Consider the following 22,732-nt stretch of genomic DNA (forward strand, 5'->3'; position numbering starts at 1 on the left):
ACGCACATTATCTAACTCGCATGTTAATTTGTTCGTCATAACTGATTATTGGATATTGCAGGTTTATCACATTATACAAAGGGGGGTTTGGTGAGTTATGCATATGCATGAATCATGATTTGTCAAACATTCTGTTGCAAATTACGCTTTAATCTTTATCATCTACAACACTTTCTTTCCCATGTTTCCCTTTTAGCAATTTATTTTTCAAATTCCCCCTTTTGTTGCCTCTACCGAGTATTTAACCACAATATTATCTATTATTTATTTATTATCTATCTATTATTCCTATTATATATATGAGAAGCCTGATCAATGTAAAAAGTTTGAATCATCAAATGTCCATTACAAATTGAATGATGTTTTATCTTTTAACAATAATTTTTTCCCATAGAAAATGTGTCTTGAAAATTTTTAGGTTACTTATTATAATCATAAGTATATATAATCTTCTGCTAATTAAAGGTATTTACAATATTTTGGTATCAAAAAACTTTGAGGTATCAGATCAACACAATATTCTCATCCTGCTTAATACGAGCTAAGTACATTCTTTCTTAAATTTTATAAAATTTACCCTTCAAATATTCTTCCTTTATAGAGTTAGTTATATACAAACCCATTAATCATTTTCCAGAAACTCACACTTTTTTTTTTAATTTTGTAAGTCAAAATTTCTAATAATAATTATATGATTATTTAAGTACTTTTACTTAATAATTCATATGGGACGCGCGTTGCGCGTGTCCAAGGACTAGTGAACTGAATTTGACAAGAAATATACTCTTTTGTTTTACATTTAATTTGTTTTAACTTTTTCTTCGGCCCCTATTCTCTCTTTGCCTTTGTCACTCCACTTCTGAGCAAGGAGGAATATAATGATTCAAGATGAAAAGCCGGCAAAAATGCACTCAACAGAGTTTCATTCAATATTGAATTTTGTCAAAGCTCGCTCGTATAATCTCGTTTTCCTAGTTCCTACATTTTCAACACCTTTTATCATCATCATCAATTTCAGTGTAAGAATGGTATAGCAAATTTGTCTCACAATGTCCAAGATGGCTTCTCTATGACAGCTAACAAGAAATAAGATACACAACCAATGAGGAGACTGCTGCAGCCAAATTAGCCACCTCGCTCAAGGACTTGATGAACTAAACTGCCTCTACGGTGACTCCCCAAGTCGCGACATCCTACAATGGGTGAGGATGAGGATCAGCGGGAAACAAGGTTACAAGGAAGCGGTGAATCATCTCAAAACTTGTAAATGTGATAACAGCTGCAGGGGTGGTCCGAATTAGGTTGGTCGCACAACCTCGGTAAAAGCCTTGGATGCCTTCTTGATGAAACACTTTTTTAATGCAGTCAATTACACCAGAGTACCGCTTTTCAGAATGGCGCCCCTGTTCTTGAAGCCTTGAACGTACTACCTACAGCAGAAATTCCAACATATGATTTTGTGAATGTACGTTTTTGTCATATACTCTGTTCCCTAAGTTTTCCCTAACACATAGTGAAGTGTCTCAACCATAAAGTGACCAAACAAAAATAACAAAGCCCGAGAAGGACAACAGAAACGAGAACACAGAGATGCCTTCCCAGCAGAGAGAATTTGGTAGTGTTAGAAATATATAATGAAAGCAAGGACGGAAAATATAACATAAGGTATAAGTTGCTAGAATAACAAAATTTCATATATCCATAAAAGATAGTGCAACCCATTACCCCAGAACCCACCCGGACATACTGACAAAAGGAGAATCACTAATGTTTATTCCACTTGAAAATCTCAGAGCTAAATATCCCAAAAAATATAAAAAAGAGGTAGGGAAGAACTTGACTTGCAATATTTTTGTAAAATTGCGGACCATGATATCACATGGTATACCACTTTATGTTTCAGTTAACCATTTAAACTCAATTAACAATGCAACCACCGTTGCAACATACCTCATGTGGATATGTCAATGTAGAAGCAAATATTTTGGAAACTGATGATGCAACAGCAACATCAGGGGCCCCGAGTTTATCTGTTGAAGTGTTATCTGACATCATCACAACAGACCAGCACAATCAGATACAATGTCATCCTTTCTAAGAGGTGGGAAACCAAATAGTATAAAGATACTGAACTAACTAGAAGTAAAAGGAAATATGACCATAAGTGAGTAATCACCTCGCTTGGCCAAGTAAATCTTAATTTTCTCATAAGTTGGGAACTGAATGGCTACATGACTAACACCAGCCAAAGCAGGCACCAGACCGCTGTCCACCACAAAGCAAATACAAGTCAGCAAAAACAGTGGTAGACAAGCAATTTGGAACATTAAGAGCAACAAATTTCAGAAAAGAAAACCACTGACCTGTATAACCCACGAATGCCCTCTTCACATGCTATTCTCCTTAAAGCAGATAATGTACCCCTGTAAGGCTCGAGACCTGCTTTCATTCCTTGAGTCTACAGAAGGTTAAGGCAAATGAACAAGGGTGAGAATATGATTAATGCTTTGTGGTGAAGTGCATTCAGAAACATATCTTCGGTAAACACATCTTTAACAATTATTAGATGGCATAATTAATTGACAATAACGATCCAGAATAAAAAGATCCTTTCACATAAAAATTTTCACCAGAAGTACATATACATTAATTGGTCAATTACATGGTGTAACAATTCCCACTGCTGCATTAGCTACATTGTCCCCACAAAAAAATAGAACACTGAATGTTATGGAATATTGTACTTCTTGTCGATATTAGCCCTCCAACTTAGGCATGACAGTGAGGCCAGGCCATGCAGGTGAGGAGTTGGGCTTAGCTTCACTAGCAATAGCCCTGCCTGGATGCCAAACCTATCCTCCTGTCAACGCCCTCAATTTCCCAAGACATGCACACTCGCATTTTCTTACTTTTGAGCAAAAGTTCTGCTGTGTTTGGTCTTCTTCTTAACATTAAGATCTTGAATTTCAGTCTCTCTACTCCTTCGGGGTAGGGGTAAAGTCTGCGTACACACTACCCTCCCCAGACCCCACTAGTGGGATTTCACTGGGTCGTTGTTGTTGTTGTTGTAGTGATTGCACAGTCCGTAGTGATACCTTCCCAACTCCATATGACCTCCTTTCCCTTGTAATCCACTAAATTTTACACAAAAAATAAAAGATAGATAGCCAAGGTAGCCAGCAACTGGTGGAGTATAACGGCTGAGGTGGCAGCTGACTGTGCCTAACAATACTGGCTATGGTTGAATTACTGATGGTGAAAGTGGATAGAAGAGCAACTACAACCGAAGAGAACAGGTAGGAGGCTACTTTTTAGTTGGAATGCTAACTTTTAAATGCAGCTTTATCTTGTTGGTCCAGCCCCAATCCGCCTGCGCCTCATGGCACCACCCCACCTCTTCCCGCATTGCCTTATGTGAGGTGGTGAATCTGGGGACTCACCTGTCCCACTGGCATCTCTACTCCAAGCACTTGCTAAAACAAGCAACCTCGAACTACATAAATATTGACTATCTATCTTCTTCCTATTTTTCAAACGACTATGGTGTCCCGTGTTCTGGCTAGATCGCACGCCCCTCGACTAATCCGCCGTGTACCTGCTACTTCACACACAGGCGTCGGGCAACTCTGTCTACCAAGTCTTAGACAGATTGGAAGAATACATCTAATCTAATGTCACCTTTACTCGAATTCGGACGTCGGACCCAAGTTGTCACTCCAACTCTTCAACTAGCCACCCCTTGGGGACAAAGAACGTCTATCATTCACTCAAACTTATAAAATGCAAGACAGCTTATGAGATCTTCAAGGCATATCAAGACATTAACCTGATTAAAACTAAAAAGACCAACCCATATGGGCATGACATACTATTTCCAGTTGAACTTCAGTGAAAAATTGAAATAGTGATTTGGTTTGAATGTCATTCACGCGAAATATTTCACTAACAGAAACTTCTTTTCCAACTGAAGTTCAAACTTCCACAATTTTTTTGACCAATTTCAACTTCATAGACTTTCCTATTTCAACTCAAATATTGTGCAAATGCCTACTAAACCACAAAAGGACAGTGACAATTAGGACAACTTAGCATTGAAGACTCGATTAAAAAATGTTACAAGAATTGTGGTCATAGAAAGGAGAGATGGTTGGCATCTCCCCCTCTCCCCCTCCCCCCAACCCCCCCCAAAAAAAAAAAGCTGGAAAAGAATAGCTTCCGGGCTTTTCTTGTTACCACACATCCGGGTAAAATATGTCACAAGAATCGGGTACAGGTACCAAGTCCAACATTCAAACTGGGGGTAACTTTAATAGTAAAAAATGATTTTAAAAAAAACAACAACTGGGACACACAACCATTCAGAAGCAAGGAGAAGAAAGTATAGACCAGGAGATCAAATTCTATGGAATACCCAAAAGCAGAATATAGAAGAGGAGCAAACCTAAGGCAATTAGATCCCACAGCTGAAATAGAACAACGTTGTATTGCACAGATACCCATTGGTCCATCTATTTCTGTTAATCAGGGACAAGCGCGCAAAAGCCACCCCAAGACGCAAATGCACAATGGCATTATTAGGTTTACAACTCTTAGAGTATGTTATATAGCGGTACCACCTTGACGCAGTTTGTGTAGGCCAACTGATCACCTTTGTCATATCAGTTGGTGAAGCAAATGTGCCATAAAAACTAAAATCACACTCCCCTCTTTCAGTTAGTTACTAAAAAAACAAGGAGATGGAAACAGTCACACATGTTCCATTGCAAGAACTCTTCGTTTTCCATTTTCCTCTTGTAGGATAAGGGAAAGCCATATTGGTACATGTCTTTCTCTTGAAATCCTCCCCCTTCCCTGACCAAAACTACAGTTATTATAAGAATTCAGAAGGCCCTTCCAGCTGCTTTATTATTTGTAGTTTTTTGACAAAACATTCTTCCACTCCATACCGCAAAAGTCGATACCAAACACTTAAACAAAGTCGTCCTAGTGTCGGATCCAGCTTTGGTTTAAAGGATTATTAGCAACATCTTTACCTCTTTCACCAAGCCACACAAATAAGAAGATCAAGCTAAATATCAAAATTTGGATTCCTAAAACACACCTGAAGACGTGTCTTCACAACCCAGAGAGGATTTGTTGCAATTGTGGTTGCAGCTCCGGCACCGGAAGCAGCTAACATGTTTGCACCTATCGAAAGCTGATGACTTCCATCTACAACAACCACCAAACGAAAAATATTTACCACTAAGTGCAATGTAGTTAATCAAAAATTAATTTGAAAAGTAATCAGTCAATGGAAAAACAACTTTGAGGAAAGAAGGTCATCTACTGACCATCAGAGCCAAGAAAGCTTTTCAGCTGTTCATATATAGTAAAATAGACCTGCAGAAAAGGAAAATATGTATGAGATCACTCTTGCTATAAACTTAATTATTTCTCTAGGAATTGAGGAAAATCATGATCACATCTTTAACACTGAGTGCATAAACACCATAATGTAATAAGAATTGAAGTCCTTATCGGAAAAAATACGTAATAAGGATTGAAGCAAGAAACCTCAATTTTAATTAGTGAAAGAGAAAAGTAAATGTAAGCCTCCCTTTGTCGCCATGTGTGACTGGCACTTAAAATCGACTAAACAATATGCCGATATGCAAGGAATGCAGGAAATATTAAAAAGACCTTTTCACTGGAACTCAATAGAACTCAGGAAACTCAGACGCATCGGGATAGTGTTCAAATTAACCTTATCCAATCCATTTGCACATATGAACAAAAAAGAACGGGACAAAGATTATGGCTAGAAGCAAAAGAATTTGAAACGACAAAATGACCATCATTTTTTAATTCTTGAAGAAGATACCTTTCCGTAAAAGATTTGATCTTTTTTTTTAATTTCATATTTCTCCTACTTCTATGGCTCTCCACTGTTTTGGAACCACAGTCTAATTTCTGATTTTGGTAAGTAAATTAATCAATCAACCCAAGATAGTTGGGATCCGCAATATGAATCTTTTAGAGGACGTCACTTTATAAGTGAGCAAATAATTATTACAATAAAGCCAAGCACTAAGATAGTGCTGGACAAGAATTATAGTTGTTCTCCCACTTACATAGTCTGATCAAGTTTATAACGAGCTATTGTAGGGGCCACCTGTTTTTTGTACTTTTGAGTACCTTCTTGGTAGCTTTATTAATAAAAAATTTACCTCATCAAAAAAAAAATTATAATGAGCTGTTGAAATCTATCGTAACATCCTCTTCATATACATAATGCAAATTTTACCAGAACATTAACAAGCTAAGACATTTATGTTTTAGAATAAAACAACTTGATGTAGCTTTACCCCGGAAGCATCATTACTTCCTTACCTTCCATAACACCCAACACAGACAAGGTGGAATATTTCTCCAAATCTGTCAGTTCCATTTTCATCTTATATCCTCTCCAGCCCCAAAATGCTTCTTTGACGGTCTGTCATATAAACCATTTCGTCCAAAAACGTCTAAAAACAACTTCCACAGTTGAATTGCAAACTGGCAATGCAAGAAGAGGCTTTTCTCTGTAGTTGTTAAGTGAGATAGGCACCCAACTAAAGCAAGCCACCTTATAGGAAGCTTTAGTTTCCCACGATCTTATCCAAGACCACTGCAGTATATTGCAATTTCCAGTACATAAGTTTTTGATAAGGTCTGTCATATAAGTTATGTACATTTCCTGTACGTAAGTTATGATATTTGACTTCATACTAAACAAACCATTTCTTTTGGCAGTCCATATCAAAGAATCTGAAGCCTCAGAGCGTGTTTGCACATCTCCCAGGTTTTCCAAACTAAAATCATCCTTTCAATTTCCCATCCTAACAGCCCCCTCTAAAGCATACTTCTCACCCGGTCTCCGATCTGCACTAAGCTATAGTGATTCTGTGTGTAGAGCGTAGGGCAATGCTGTACAAACCTGTGATATTATCTCTGCTGAAGAATATCATAACCATTCATCCTGTCAAAACAGTTGATTCTTCTACCATCCCTTACATTTTTATTATTATAGAATTCAAGCCGAAGTTTTCTTAGTTGTTTCTAAACTCCTACTGGAGCAATTTCATCAAAAGAAAAAGAACTATGCAAAGCAATTGACTGCTTTGGCACACCATGAATCCTGTTCACCAAATTTTGATTGTACTATTTTCCTCCTTGGTGTATCTCCACAACCATTTGAAGAGCCGACTCTTGTTGTGAATATTTAAGTTTCTAGCTCCTAATCCTTCTTCCTTCTTGCTTAACATTACTATCCAAATTGATTAAGAACTTAGAAGGTACTGGAAGCAGTGACATCATATAGGTTGGCAATGAGCGAAGGACGCTGTTTATGCTACTAGCCAGCCTCTTAGAGACAAGAAACTAAACTATGTGCAGAACAGCAGCGATACTACTCGTGCATTTAGTTTAGCTTGAGTCCACCTAAAATATGCATTACTCTGGTGTTACATTATACAGCAAATACTCAGTGGAAACAAACATACACCATCTTTTCTATGTTCGACCACCAGCATTCACACAGCCCGTGGAAGGCATTTGGAAAAAGCCATCATGGGTTGCTCGGGTTGACAAGAGAAGCTGTGTAGATTTGGTTTTGATAAACAAGTTAACTGTGATTTCTTTTTCTTTTTTAAGAAACAGAATGTATATATAGATCTATATATATTCTGTGATATTAACCAGAAGGAAGAAGGAGAAATTATAAAACACAACGCAAAAGTGAATGCATCATGTTAGAAATCTTTGTCAAACAATCAATCAACTACACCTCAATCCAAAATTAGTAGTGCTCAGCTATATGAACCCTTTTGTAAGGTTCAGAAAATAGAGGTTGCCACTAGAACAAGGTCAAAGGCTTCAGCTGAGTACCAGCAGAACGACAAGAAGTCAAATCAAAAACAGAATTTTCACAACAAATTCAGGAGGATGGCCTTCAACAAGAAGAAAAGGAGGACAAGTCATGGACTAAACGAAACAAAGATGCTCATATCAGATTTCATTGGGTCACATCAAATACGAACAGTAAAAAGAAGGTAAGACAATATCTTGGGTATATAATCATGCCCTAAGTGCACAGAAATAAAATATAAACTAAATCAAAATCAGGTGAATTTTAGGGGAGTTATTGCAGAATGACATGATTTAAATGTGTCAGCAAAAACAGGCCAAGTAAACCAAGAATGATGTAGGAAGAGGACAATCATGACTAAGAACAGGATATCAAAGTCCAGTAAACTTCAACTCCCTTATCAACCAATTACTAAAAAGAAAGAACAATAAAAAGTTAAAGTGCAGAAGTTGAGAGAGAGAATGTACGTCAAATTTAGGAACTATGAGATGAAGCAAAAGCTACGTAGCAAACAGCTCTTGCTCTATCCAGATAAAACAATAAAGAGACTTAACCAGAAGATACCATGAAAGTGTGATGCTAAAGTTAAAATTGAAAAGTAATCTGACTCACCGCCCAGTTTGGCAGTAATGCTAGCACTGTTGGGGAAAGCCCTCTGTACATTCCACGCAACCCCTCCCTTTGAAATATCTGCTCCAAACTCCCAACTATAAGACTACCTGATTAGAAGAAACAAAATCAGATGCCTTTGATATATTCACCTCATAAAATCTTACCTCTCGACTCATCTTTTCATATGTTTAACTATAACTTGATGGAAGATGATTATAAATCCCAATATAAGCATGCATGAGCAAGTATAAGTGGTGGATCTACTATGACCGCAACAACTGCTTTCCACCCGAACTATATATACTAGTTGATTCATTTTAAAAATATACACTTATATTGAATCTACACCGATCGCCACAAAGTAATGGGTTAAAAACCCAAACGTGTGACATGTAAACAGCACAATCAAATGTGTACATCGAAAGCTTTTTGGTGAGAGATTTAAGAACCTCAACTATATCAAGAATCATTTTAACATATCAATTAAGGCAATTACCTCTAACGTTAGCAGTTCCTATCTTTGGCAACCCATGAACCTGCAACCTAGTCTTGATAACATCTAAAGGGCACACAAATGTAGCCGCTATTACTCCTGCAACATATTAATTGAGCAATCCCTTTCAGTCATGTGTCAAACTTCCAAACTAATCAATCAAACATAAAAATTCCATGTCCATATATATGTTTTAAACATATCCACAAGAACCCTAATTAAAATTTGATGGTCAATTGGGGAAACAAAGGGAGGATTAAATAGAAAGAAATAAAAAGTTCTTTCTTAAAAATCTTTACCAGCAGCGGCACCAGCACCAGCATTGCAAAGAAGGCCTTTGGGAGTAGGGCCATGAGTATCAGCGGCCATTGCTATTGCTAAATCTAGGGCAATTAATTACAAAGGAAACAGCAGCTGCAGAGATATAAAAGACTTGAACTTGATTCTTAAAGTCCTCTTTTAAGAGGGAGATCGCACAGAACCACAGTCGCATGGCCAGTAGGTATAACTCCAAAATAACGAAATTTCACCAGTCACTCGCCAAATTGAATTGCCCCCAAACAAGTTTTCTATTAAAGGGGCAATTCAAGATTTAATTTTTCACAAAAGGGATTTGTTTTGGCTACGTTGGTTGTTGAGTGAAGATGAGATCAAGAATCTAAAATCGCCTGAGAGGTGGTCCAATTTGGCAGCTCTCGGTAAGGTGGCGATAAGGTCAGAAGATGAGATTCATATACGGAGTAAGAGTATTTGATTTGAGTCCGAAACCACCCACCCTCTTCCGCAAGCTTGCAATGTCATCGACCGCACAATGACTCAAATGGGTCCACCCTTTTTAACTTCTTTGGGATAAGCAGCACAAATTTTCTTCCTTTTTTTTCTCGTCGGCAACAAAAAGAAATAGTATCAAAATGCACTTTCTTGATTGGCTACTACTTCTACACCAACCTACCCTTCACTCTATTTTCAAATGTTACCCAAATCTTCTCCTAATTACGAGATCCTCTGCTTACTATGGGCAAAGATCTAAATTTGCCCCTCAATTATGTAAATCAATCAGATTTTTATTCATTTATAGTTGAGGTCAAATTTACTTTTGCCGACTCTAGACAATGTAACCTCTTTATTGACGATATTTTCTTCACATTATTATTTATTTCATTATTATCAACTAGCAGCTCATTTTGCTCTTGAAGAAGAGTACGGTGGGAGAGAAGTTGGCGGTGATAGCAGCTTGGAGAAATAGCAGTGATGTTGAAAGCATATGGGTTAGGACAACTAGTTATATTAGAGAAGCAACTAGGGAGGTGCTGGGGTTTTGAGGGGCAACTTTGGCGGACATCAGGAGATTGGTGGTAGAATGGTAAGGTCCAAGGGAAAGTGAAAGCCATGAAAGTTACTTATGCCAAGTTAGTGAAGAGCAAAAATGAGGAGAATAAGAAAACGAATAGGGAGGTGTATAAGACAACAAAGAGGGAGGCGAAACGGCAATATTAGAGGGCTTGTATGCATAACTTGAGGACAAAGGGGGATAAGAAGTTGTACATGCTAGCCAAGACGAGGGGAGAGGAGGCCTCAAGACCTAGACCAAGTGAAGTGCATCAAATACGAGGAAGACCATATTTTGGTAGAAAAGGCACACATTAGACGAGATGACAGAGATATTTTCATAAATATGTGAATTAAAAGGGGGACAGGAATATCGTGCTAAGTGACTTGGAATACTCTGCGAGTCATTGGGACGTTGGGTATTGCAAGCGTATCAAGGTCGAGGAGGTTGAAAGGGCTATACATAAAATGAGCAGGAGAAGAGCGACCGGGCCGGAGAGATCCAGTTAAATATTGGAGGAGGGCGGCAGAGCAGGTTTGGAGTGGCTGACTTGGTTGTTCAATGTCATTTTCAAGACGGCGAAAATGCCTGAAGAATGAAGATGGAGTACGATGGTCCCAGTATACAAGAACATATATTCAAAATAACAACAAAGATAGAAGTATCAAGCTGCTAAGACACACCATAAAAGTTTGAGAGAGTGCGGTGAAAATGAGGGTAAGGAGGGGTGTGTCTATTTTCGAGAACCAGTTCGAATTCATGATAAGGCAATTGACTACGGTGGCCATTCACCTTGTGAGGATACTGTTTGAACAATATATGAAGAGGAAGAGGGAGTTACGTATAGTATTTATCAACCTAGAAAAGGCATATGATAAAGTCCAAAGAGAAGTTATTTGGTGATGTATGGAGGTTGGAGATGTACTTGTAGCGTATATTAGGGTGATCAAGAGCATGTACCATGGCCAAGACCCAATTGAGGACAATGGACGGAGACTCTGGTCACTTTCCAGTTTCGATGGGATTGCACAAAGGATCTGCCCTTACCCCATTTTATTTGCTCTGGTGATGGATGAATTGACGCGACACATCCAAGGGGAAATGCCTTGGTATATGTTATTTACAGATGACATAATATTGATTGACGAGATTGGGGCAGTGTTAACACTAGGTTGGAGGTTTGGATACAGAATCTAGAGTCTAAGGGTTTCAGGTTGAGCAGGACTAAAATAGAATACTTGGAGTGTGAGTTCAATGATGTAACACAAGTTATTCCGAAGAGAGGAAGTTCAAGTATCTTGGGTGTATAATCTAAGCTAGTGGGGGAGATTGACGAGGATATCACTCACCCTATTAGGGCGGGGTGGATGAAACAAAGGCTCACATCTAGTGTTCCGTGTGATAAGAATGTATCACATAGACTTGAAAGTAAGTTCTATAGAGTGGTTGTTAGGTCGACTATGTTGTATGAAGTGGCTAATCAAGAGCTCCCATGTCCAGAAGTTGCAAGTAGCGGAGATGAGGATTCTGAGATGGATGTATGAGTATATTAAAGAGGATAGGATTATGAATGAAAGCATTCAGGACAAGGAGGGAGTGACCTCGTAGTGGACAAATTGCGGGAAGCGAGGCTCACATGGTTCGAGCATATAAAGAGAAAATGTCCAAATGCCCTAGTGAGAAGGTGCGAAAGATTAGCCATGGTGGGTATACTAGAGGTAGGCCTAAAAGTATTAAAGAGGGGTGATAAGACAAGATATGGCACATCTTAAGCTTACCGAGGATATAACCTTGAAAGAAAGGTGTGGAGATAGAGAATCCGGATAGAAGACTAGTAGGTAGTCGCAAGTTTATCCTTTTCTTACCTGTAGGATCAATAGCATTCTCATATTTTCATATACTTATACCTGTATTATTACCTGTTATTTCTTTTGCTCTAGTTTTCTTGTTATCCTGATGTTGTTGGTATTGTTCTGTGTTACTATTTCCTCTCCATAGTGTATACATTATTATTTTCTTTTTAACAAATGATATGACTATGTTTCCCCTGAGTCGAGGGTCTATCAGAAATATCCTCTCTATCTTCACAAGGAAGGGATAAAGTTGCGTATATATTATCCTCCTTAAATTCTACTTGTGGGAGTACACTAGATTTGTTATTGTTTGTTATTGGATTACGTGTCTATAAAAGACCACCCAAAGCAGCCACTATAGATACTGTTAAGAATCTATATGGCTATATAAATGTTGTTGTCGCATATAATACACAACATTTACTCATCTTGAAAAATATAAAGTCTACAGTTAATTCCCAAAAAGAAAATAGTATGAATACATACAACATATTGTTTACCCGTAAAATGATACAGTTGAATTTGTATGTGGTTTATAGACAAGCGGACCGATTTGATCCCAAAATAATAAATAAATGAAGTAAAATACAAGACTTAGCGTTGTAATCGAGATCGGACAACAAGTAGCTTGGATCGGGGAGCAAAACTTCCAAAGATAGTAATAAGAATATTAATAGACGAGAAATGAAGTGTTATTGAGCTTAGAATGATGTGTAGCATAAGTTTGTCCAAAAATTCGTGTTCTTTACAATGGCAGTTGAAGTCATTATTTATAGATGTACCTAGGGAATAAGGTCCTAGGATCAATCCCCTCTTAAATGACAATTATAGGGGCTGTGAATGCCAAAATTCTCTATAACAGATTGTGTATTTAATACTGCAGAATATTCTTCATTGAATGTTATCGGGTAGTAAACATTCGTTTATCTTCATTAGAAATATTCCCCTCGGGGTCTTCCTGGTGCCAACCGAAGCTGCTGCCCATGGTCTTGGTTTCTACCCTCGCTTTCCGTCTGTCCCCGGTTCCGCGTATAATTCTATTATTTGATTATTTAACATGAACCGATTTTATCCTATACAAATAGCTGCCCTGCTTTTCGGTGGTACATCTTTGTGTCATCGCGAAGTTGGTGAAGATACCTTTCTTGGCGGAAAATTTTCTGATCCCTCTGAAAAGTTTCTGACGCTTGATTAGACGCATATCTCTCCACATCTAATGCACCAAACACGCGTCACTCCACGATTTAGCAATACTTTTTCCAGTTTTCGAGGTAATTGTAGTGCCCCGAGAAAAGTTTCGAAATGTTATAAGGTCACTAAGAGGTCCGACGTGTGCTAATAATATTAATTTATATGCGAGTGTTAATTAATAATATAAAAAATATTTCATGAACAAGATATCAAGTGTACGAGGTGTATTTGAAGTGATATAGGGCCTAAGGAGAGCCCTTAGGACAAGTCAAGTTGGAAATTACATGATAAACTAAAGTTTCAAATGAGTACGCACAAGACCTAACTTTACATATACATATACATATACATATACATATACATATATATATATATATATATATATATATATATATATATATATATATATATATATATATATAACCTAGGCCAACAAGGCTGCAACAACAGTATAACAGCTATCCAAGAGGCCGATAGGAGCATACAAAAAATATATATATACAATGACCTAGTAAAAGGTATCCAACAGAAAAAAACTTATGTCACGACCCTAACCCCGAACCTGGTCATGATGGCGCCTTTCATGAAGACAAGGTCAGCCAGTTAAATCCAATTCACTTTTTAAAAACAATTAATCAACATAAAAATAGTCTAACCATGATTTAAATGTACTAAATAGCAGAAAATATCGATAAAATGCGAAAATACACCCGACACAACCCTAACCAGAGTGTCACAAGTCACAAGCATCTAACAATACTAAATCCTCAAATGTAACTACAGAGTTTTAAATAATGAACAAAGAACATAAGGAAATGGATAGGGAGGAGCTCCAGGCTGCGAACACCAACAGCTACCTAAAGACTCCTCGAAGATCCGCCTGAAGCTGGAATGAATCAGCACTCGGGGGCGGGACCAGCTACGCCTGAATCTGCACACGGGGTGCAGGGAGTAAAGTGAGTACTCCAACTCAGTGAGTAACAAATGTAAATAACGACTGAAAGTAAGAAAACACGTAAGGCACAAGGCATTCTATAATGAAGCAGTAAAATCATTTAAAAGTAGTAAAATAGTAGAAAGTCAAGTAAAATCCTCCTTTCAACAAGTAAACAAGTAATTGACAGGTAATAAATGTAAAGTAAACAAATAGAAGTTCGCCCCTCAGGCACAATATCAACAATTCCGCCCCTCGGGCAATATCTCAAAACAATACCAGCCCCTCGGGCTCAATCTCACATCACAATGGGTACCCGCGCTCACTGGAGGTGTGCAGACTCCTGGAGGGGCCCCTTACGGCCCAAACACAATAACAAGCCATCTCGTGGCATCAAATCTAGGCCCTCGGCCTCATATCAATCAAGTCACCTTGTGGTGTATATATCTCAGGTCCTCGGCCTCCAAACAGTATCAATGTTTCCTCACAACCTAGGCCCTCGGCCTTACTCAGTCAAAATCATCACAAGCCTCTCGGGCAATAGTAAAATAATATTTCTCAGCCCAAACATTATTTAAGTGTTAAAACTGAGTAAACATGGTTGAGTAGTAAAAAAGTGGAAAATAGCATGACTAAGTTCAACTAATATATCAAAACAGTGAGGAAATATCAATAAAAAGCCCCGAAGGATTCAGATAGTTGGCACTAGGCCCAAATATGGCATTCAGCCCAAGTAATGATGATAGCAAATAGTTTTCATTCAAATACGCGGTAAAATCATCAATCGGGATGGACCAAGTCACAATCCCCAATAGTGCACGACCCCACGCTCGTCATCAAGCGTGTGTCTCACCTCAACATAGCACTACGATGTGCAATCCGGGGTTTCAAACCCTCAGAACATCATTTACAATCATTACTCACCTCGAACCGTTTAAATTTCCAGCTCGCGATGCCTTTGCCCCTCGAATCGGCCTCCACGCGCGTCGAATCTATCCAAAAATCAAAACGAGGACGTCAACATATGCTAAGGGAACAAAGCCCAAGCAAAAACAATCAACAAAGGGCACAAATCCCGAAATTACCAAAACCCGACCACCGGGCCCACGTCTCGAAAATCGGAAATTTTCACATCAATAGATTTCTTATCTCCCCACGAGTTCATACATATCAAAATTTCTCAAATCCGACCCCAAATGGTCCTCCAAATCCCATATCAAAAGTCCAATTTCTCAAGCCCTAGTTCTTCAATTTTTGGCTTAGCTTTCAGGATTTTCTAGGCGGAATTCACATAATAATCGAAAATTTAGTCCAAGAATCTTACCTCCCAGCGATTCCCCTTGAATCCCTCTTCAATCTCCTTCAAAATCTCCCCAAAACAACAAGTTATGGAGGAAATGAGCCCCAAAATCGCAGACAAGACGAGTTAAAAACATTCTGCCCAGGCCTTAATTTCCTTCTTCGCGAACGCGGTCAAAGCCTCGCGTTCGCAAAGCACAAAAATAACGTTGACCAAAATCCTCTTACACGAACGCGATACAACCCACGCGAACGCGATGCCTTTCCTAGATGAACCTTCGCGAACACGATCCTTCTATCACGAACGCGATGGGTTAATTTCCATTGAAGCTTGACCTTTCAATACCTTCTATGCGAACGCGATTACACGTCCGCGAACGCGTCACCTGCCTCGCGAAGGCTAAACTTCCACCTCCCTCAGCAGACTCTTCGCGAACGCGAGGGTCTTCTCGCGAATGCGAAGACCAAAATGTCTGCAACTGCTGGAACTCAAAATCTGCAATTTTCTAAACTCCAAAATGATCCGATTGACCACCCGAAACTCACTCGAGGCCCCTGGAACCTCAACCAAAGGCACCAACATATCTTAAAATCTTATTCAAACTTGCACCAATCTTCAAAACACCTCAAACAACATCAAATCACCCAAAACACATCGGATTCAAGCCTAAGTTTCTAAAATCTTCTGAAATACGCTTTTGATAAAAAACCCAACCAATCCACGTTCGAATGACCTGAAATTTTACACACACATCCCAAATGACACAACGAAGCTTCTATAACTCTCGGAATTCCATTCCAACCCTATATCAAAATCTCTCCTATCAACCAGAAATCGTCAAAATCTCAACTTCGCCAATTCAAGCCTAAATCTACTCTGAACCTCCAAAACTCATTCCGGTCATGCTCCTAAGTCATAAATCACCTCCCAAAGCTAATGGAACCATCAGAACTCACATCTGAGCCCTCTAACACATAAGTCAATATACGATTGACTTTTCTAACTTAAACTTCCTTAAAAGAGACTAAGTGTCTCAAACCTTACCAAAATCATTTCGGATTCGATCCGGCCAACCCGATACCATAAAACGGCGGATAATAAAGCATAAAGAAACAGAAATGGGGAAAACGGAGCGATAACTCATGAGACGACTGGCCGGGTCGTCACATCCTCCACGACTTAAATAAACGTTCGTCCTCGAACGAGTCAAGAAACATACCTGAAGCCTCAAACAGGTGAGGATATCTGCTCCGCATCTCCCGCTCGGTCTCCCAGGTAGCCTCCTTCATGGGCCGACCTCTCCACTACACTTTCATTGAAGCTATATCCTTTGATCTCAACTTTCGAACCTGACGACCCAAAATAGCTACTAGCTCCACATCATAGGTCAAATCATCATCCAACTGAACCGTGTTGAAATCCAGAACATGAGACGGATCCCCAATATACTTCTGAAGCATAGAAACATGAAATACCGGATGCACACTCGACAAACTGGGTGGAAAAGCAAGCTCATAAGCCACCTCCCCAATCCTCCGAAGCACCTCAAAAGGCCCAATGAACCGCTGACTCAATTTCCCTTTCTTTCCAAATCTCATAGCACTCTTCATGGGTGAAACCTTCAACAGAACCTTCTCGCCAACCATGTAGGACACATCTCGAACCTTCCTATCAGCATAACTCTTTTTCCTCGACTGCGCTGCACAAAGTCTCTCCTGAATCACCTTCACCTTTTCTAAAGCATCCTGCACCAAGTCTGTCCCCAATAGCCTAGCCTCACCGGACTCGAACCAACTAATTGGAGATCTACACCGCCTCCCATACAAAGCCTCATATGGAGCCATCTGAATACTCGACTGGTAGCTGTTGTTATAAGCAAACTCTATAAGTGGTAGAAACTCATCCCATGATCCTCCGAAATCAATGACACAAGCACGCAACATGTCCTCTAATATCTGAATAGTACGCTCGGACTGCTCGTCCGTCTGAGGATGAAAAACTGTGCTTAACTCAACCTGAGTACCCAACTCTCTCTGCACGGCCCTCCAAAACTGCAAAGTAAACTGAGTACCTCTATCTGAAATGATGGAAACTGGGACACCATGCAAGCGAACAATCTCTCGGATATAGATCCCTGCTAACCGCTCTGAAGAATAGGCAGTGCACACAGGAATGAAGTGTGCGGACTTGGTCAACCGATCCACAATCACCCAAATAGCATTGAACTTCTTCAAAGTCCGTGAAAGTCCAACAACAAAGTCCATAGTGATCCTCTACCACTTCCACTCAAGAATATCCATCTGCTGTAGCAAACCACCCGGTCTTTGATGCTCATATTTCACCTGCTGACAATTGAGACATCGAACTACAAATCCCACAATATCTTTCTTCATTCTTCTCCACCAATAGTGCTGCCTCAAATCCTGATACATCTTTGCGGTGCCCGGATGAATGGAATACCGCGAGTTGTGGGCCTCCTCCAGAATCAACTCCCGAAGCCCATCCACATTGGGCACACAGATCTGGCCCTACATCCTCAACACCCCATCATCACCAATGGTCACATCTTTGGCATCATCATGCTGAACTCTGTCTCTAAGGACAAGCAAATGCGGATCATCATACTGGTGCTCTCTGATGCGCTTATATAAGGAAGACCGAGAAACCACACAAGCCAATACCCGACTGGGCTCCGTAATATCCAACCTCACGAACCGATTAGCCAAGGTCTGAACATCAACTGCATGAGGTCTCTCCTCAACTGGAATATATGCCAAACTTCCCATACTCACTGCCTTTCGGCTCAAAGCATCGGCCACCACATTGGCCTTTCCTGGATGGTAAAATATAGTGATATCATAATCCTTAAACAGCTCCAACCATCCACGCTGTCTCAAATTAAGATCCTTTTGCTTGAACAAATGCTGAAGACTGCGATGATCAGTGAACACCTCACAAGATACGCCATACAAGTAATGCCTCCAAATCTTCAAGGTGTGAACTATGACAGCCAACTCCAAATCATGAACGGGGTAGTTCTTCTCATGGGGCTTCAATTGATGAGAAGCATAAGCAATAACTCTACCATCCTGCACCAATACACAACCAATCCCAACTCTCGAAGCATCACAATACACGGTATATGAACTTGAAGTTGATGGCAAAACCAACACTGGAGCTGTGGTCAAAGCTGTCTTGAGCTTCTGAAAGCTCTCCTCACACTCGTCCGACCATACAAATGAAGCACCATTCTAAGTCAACTTGGTCAAGGGCGATGCGATAGATGAGAATACCTGAACAAACCGGCAATAATAGCCTATCAAACCAAGAAAGCTGTGAATCTCTATGGCTGAGGACGGTCTGGGCCAACTCTGAACCGCCTCTATCTTCTTCGGATCAACCTGAATACCCTCGTTGGACACCACGTGCCCCAAGAAAGCCATTGAACTGAGCCAAAACTCACACTTGGAGAATTTTGCATAAAGCTTCTCCTCCCTCAATCTCTGCAACACAACTCTCAAATGCTCCGCGTACTCCTCCTGACCACGCGAATACACCAGAATATCATCAATGAAGACCATGACAAACGAATCGAGATAAGGCCGGAACACGTTGTTCATCAAATGCATGAACACTGTTGGGGCATTGGTCAGCCCAAAAGACATCACCAAGAACTCATATTGACCATATCGGGTCCTGAAAGCTGTCTTAAGAATATCCGAATCCCTGATCTTCAGCTGGTGATAACCTGAACGGAGATCAATCTTGGAGAACATTCTCTCTCCTTGAAGCTGGTAGAATAGATCATCAATGCGAGGCAAATGATACTTATTCTTAATTGTTACCTTGTTCAATTGCCTATAATCAATGCACATTCTCATTGTGCCATCCTTCTTCTTCACAAACAGAATCGACGCACCCCAAAGTGACACACTAAGCCGAATGAACCCCTTATCTAGGAGTTCCTGAAGCTGCTCCTTCAATTCTTTCAACTCAGCTGGTGCCATACGATATGTCGGAATAGAAATGGGCTGAGTGCCCGGCACCAGGTCAATACCAAAATCAATATCCTTATTCGGTGTCATGCCTCGCAGGTCTGCAGGAAACACATCGCAAAAATTCCTCACAACTGGAACAAAATCAATACTGGGAGCCTCAGCTCCGACATCCCTCACAAACGCTAGATATGAAAGACAACCCTTCCCAACCATACGCTTGGCCTTCAAGAAAGAGATCACTCTATAAGGAACATAATCAGTCATACCTCGCCACTCGATCTGTGGCACACCCGGCATAGCCAATGTGACTGTCTTAGCATGATAGTTCAGAATAGAACGACACGAAGATAACCAATCCATGCCCAAAATGACATCAAAATCCACCATGTTCAATAATAATAAATCCACTGGGGTCTTCAGACCCCCAATAGTCACCACACACGACTGGTACATATGGTATACAACAACAGTATCGCCCACTGGGGTAGATACATGAACAAGTAAAGCAAAAAACTCATGGGGCGTACCCAAATAACGAGCAAAGTATGATGACACATAAGAAAAGGTGGAACGGGGATCAAATAATACAGAGGCATCTCTGCGGCAGACTGAAACAATACCTGTAATAATAGTATCTGAAGCGATAACATCGGGTCTGCCTGGGAGTGCATAGAAACAGGCCTGACCGCCCCCTGATCGACCTCCCCCTCTGGGACGACCCCTACCTGACTGACCTCCACCCCTAGCTGGTTGGGCGGGTGGTAAAGAAGCAACTGGCACTGAAGCCGATGACTGACCTCTCTGCTAAGATGAACTAGCAAAATGACGAGGACACTGCCTCCACATATGACCCATCTCGCCATACTCATAACAACTCCCAGGTGCTAGAGAAGGGGACTGAAGGGAACCACTCGCACCGGAGTGACTCACAGATGCACTTGGCAAAGAAGAGCCCTGAGTTGATGGAGCACGGGTTGAACTCTAAGCTGGAAGGGCGCTGAGTGATGATTGGCCTACTGAGATCCGTGATAACCATGACCCAAAGATGCCCCACGAGAACCTGGGCGAGTTTGCGGAACAGACCTGAATGGATGACCTCTGGCGTGCTGAAACTAACCCCTCGAAGGAGTATTACTATAGATGCCAGATCCTCGAGGCCTCTTGGCCTCCCTCTCCTCTCACTCCTGACGGCAAACAGACTCAATCTCATGGGTGATATCAACAACCTCCTCGAACGTAGCACCAGATACCCTCTCCCTAGTCATAAGAATATGGAGCTGATAAGTAAGACCATCAACAAACCTCCTGATCCTCTCTCGATCTGTCGAAACCAACCAGATGGCATGACGAGCTAACTCGGAGAACCTCAACTCATACTGCGACACGATCACCTCCCCTTGATGCAACCACTCAAACTGCCTACGTAGCTCCTCTCTGCGAGACTGCGGCACATACTTCTCCAGAAAGAGAACGGAGAACTGATGCCAGGTAAGGGGTGCTGCACCAACAGGCCTATGCCTCTCAAATTCCTCCCACCAAGTGAAAGCAGCTCTTGAAAATTGATAAGTAGTGAAAGCGACCCCGCTGGTCTCCAGAATACATGCGGTACGAAGTATCCTCTGACACTTGTCCAGAAAACCCTAGGCATCCTTGCCCTCTACACCACTGAAGGTCGGAGGCTGCAATCTACCAAAACTCTCCAACCTACGCTGCTCATCCTCTAGCATGACAGGTGTCACACCTCCTTTTTCTTGCACCCCCGAAGGTAGTACAAGGGAGTTTTTCCAATTTAAGTGACAATCGAAACAGGATTTATTTATTTAAATCAGAATCGCCACTTGGGATAATTTATGGTGTCCCAAGTCACCGGTTTTAAATCCCGAATCGAGGAAAGATTGACTCTGTTTTATAGTTCGCGAACACAGATATCCGGGCAAGGAATTCTGTTAACCCAGGAGAAGGTGTTAGGCATTCCTGGGTTCCGTGGTTTTAGCACAGTCGCTCAACTATTGTAAATAGCTTATTATCTGATTTTAAACAAATTTTAGCCTATGGTTCAATTTTAACCTTATAACCGCTTTAATTATTTTTAAGGAAAATTGCAACATTGTTAAAACACGTCTTGAACCACATCACATAAATGCACCCACGGTCTTCGACATATTTTGACATTGTTGAGATTTGGATTTGGGTCACATAAATGCGCACCCGAATTTAGGAAGATAATATTATTAAATGACGTGCCTAAGCAGCTACACGTTTGCAACTTTGCGAGGGCCATGAAATTTTGCTAAATGGCGTGTCTCGAATTCTAAGGATCAAAACGACGTCAATTGAAATGAAGGCCACGCAATTGTCATTTTATTTGATACGACTCACCTCATAATTAAACACTAATCAGTTCAAGCGATAAATGAACTTGAGAATTCTAGCTAAAAAAAACTTTGGGTCGAAATCCTACACACAGGTGCCTTCAGATTTGGGCCCAAACGTGAACCCAATTTCTTAAGTGAGATGATTGTCCAAGGTCATACCCCAGACAGACTCAGCTGGCCTTGACTTTCGTCAACTAGGCCAGTATCAGGCCCATAATCTCAGAATCGACATTTAAGCCCAAGTCGGCTGGCTACAAATCACTCAAAATTATAAGCAGAGCGAGATCGGACTAACAATTATTTCTGAACCTTAACTAATCAACACAAATTGACTAACTAAATGTCTTTCTATTTTTACATGTATTAAACAAATCCGCTTATAAAGGGAAACATCTAGTGAACCAAACAAGCAAGCTACTAGGCTCAAGAAGCAAGCCCAAGTAGCGGCAGCAGGCCTTTTCTTTGCAAAGGACTTCAGTATCCAAGGCTCAATGAGCTTGTCACACCTCCTTTTTACCTACACTCCCGAAAGGGTGTATAAGTACACGGGAGTTTTTCCAATTAAAGGACAATCGAAACGGGATCGTTTATTTATTAAAAAATCAGAGTCGCCACTTGGAAGATTAATGGTGTCCCAAGTCACCGGTTGAATCCCGAACCGAGGAAAAATACGACTCTGTTAACAGTACGCGAACCAGAACTCCGAGTAGGGAATTCTGTTAACCCGGGAGAAGGTGTTAGGCATTCCCAGGCTCCGT

General features: G+C 40.5%; 1 protein-coding gene across 1 annotated transcript; it reads right to left on the minus strand.

Moving 5' to 3' along the window:
• Positions 1-906: 906 nt before the first annotated feature.
• LOC107783372 (nicotinamide adenine dinucleotide transporter 1, chloroplastic-like) lies at positions 907-9,692 on the minus strand. Its single transcript, NM_001325361.1, is given in 9 exon segments — positions 907-1,430; positions 1,951-2,045; positions 2,177-2,265; positions 2,364-2,458; positions 5,102-5,211; positions 5,334-5,382; positions 8,501-8,607; positions 8,997-9,092; positions 9,293-9,692. Coding segments are annotated over 9 exon segments (948 nt in total). The 5' UTR covers positions 9,363-9,692; the 3' UTR covers positions 907-1,193.
• Positions 9,693-22,732: the final 13,040 nt, after the last annotated feature.

This window comes from Nicotiana tabacum, chromosome 22 (genome assembly GCF_000715075.1).
Source record: "Nicotiana tabacum cultivar K326 chromosome 22, ASM71507v2, whole genome shotgun sequence".
Lineage (NCBI taxonomy): Eukaryota > Viridiplantae > Streptophyta > Magnoliopsida > Solanales > Solanaceae > Nicotiana > Nicotiana tabacum.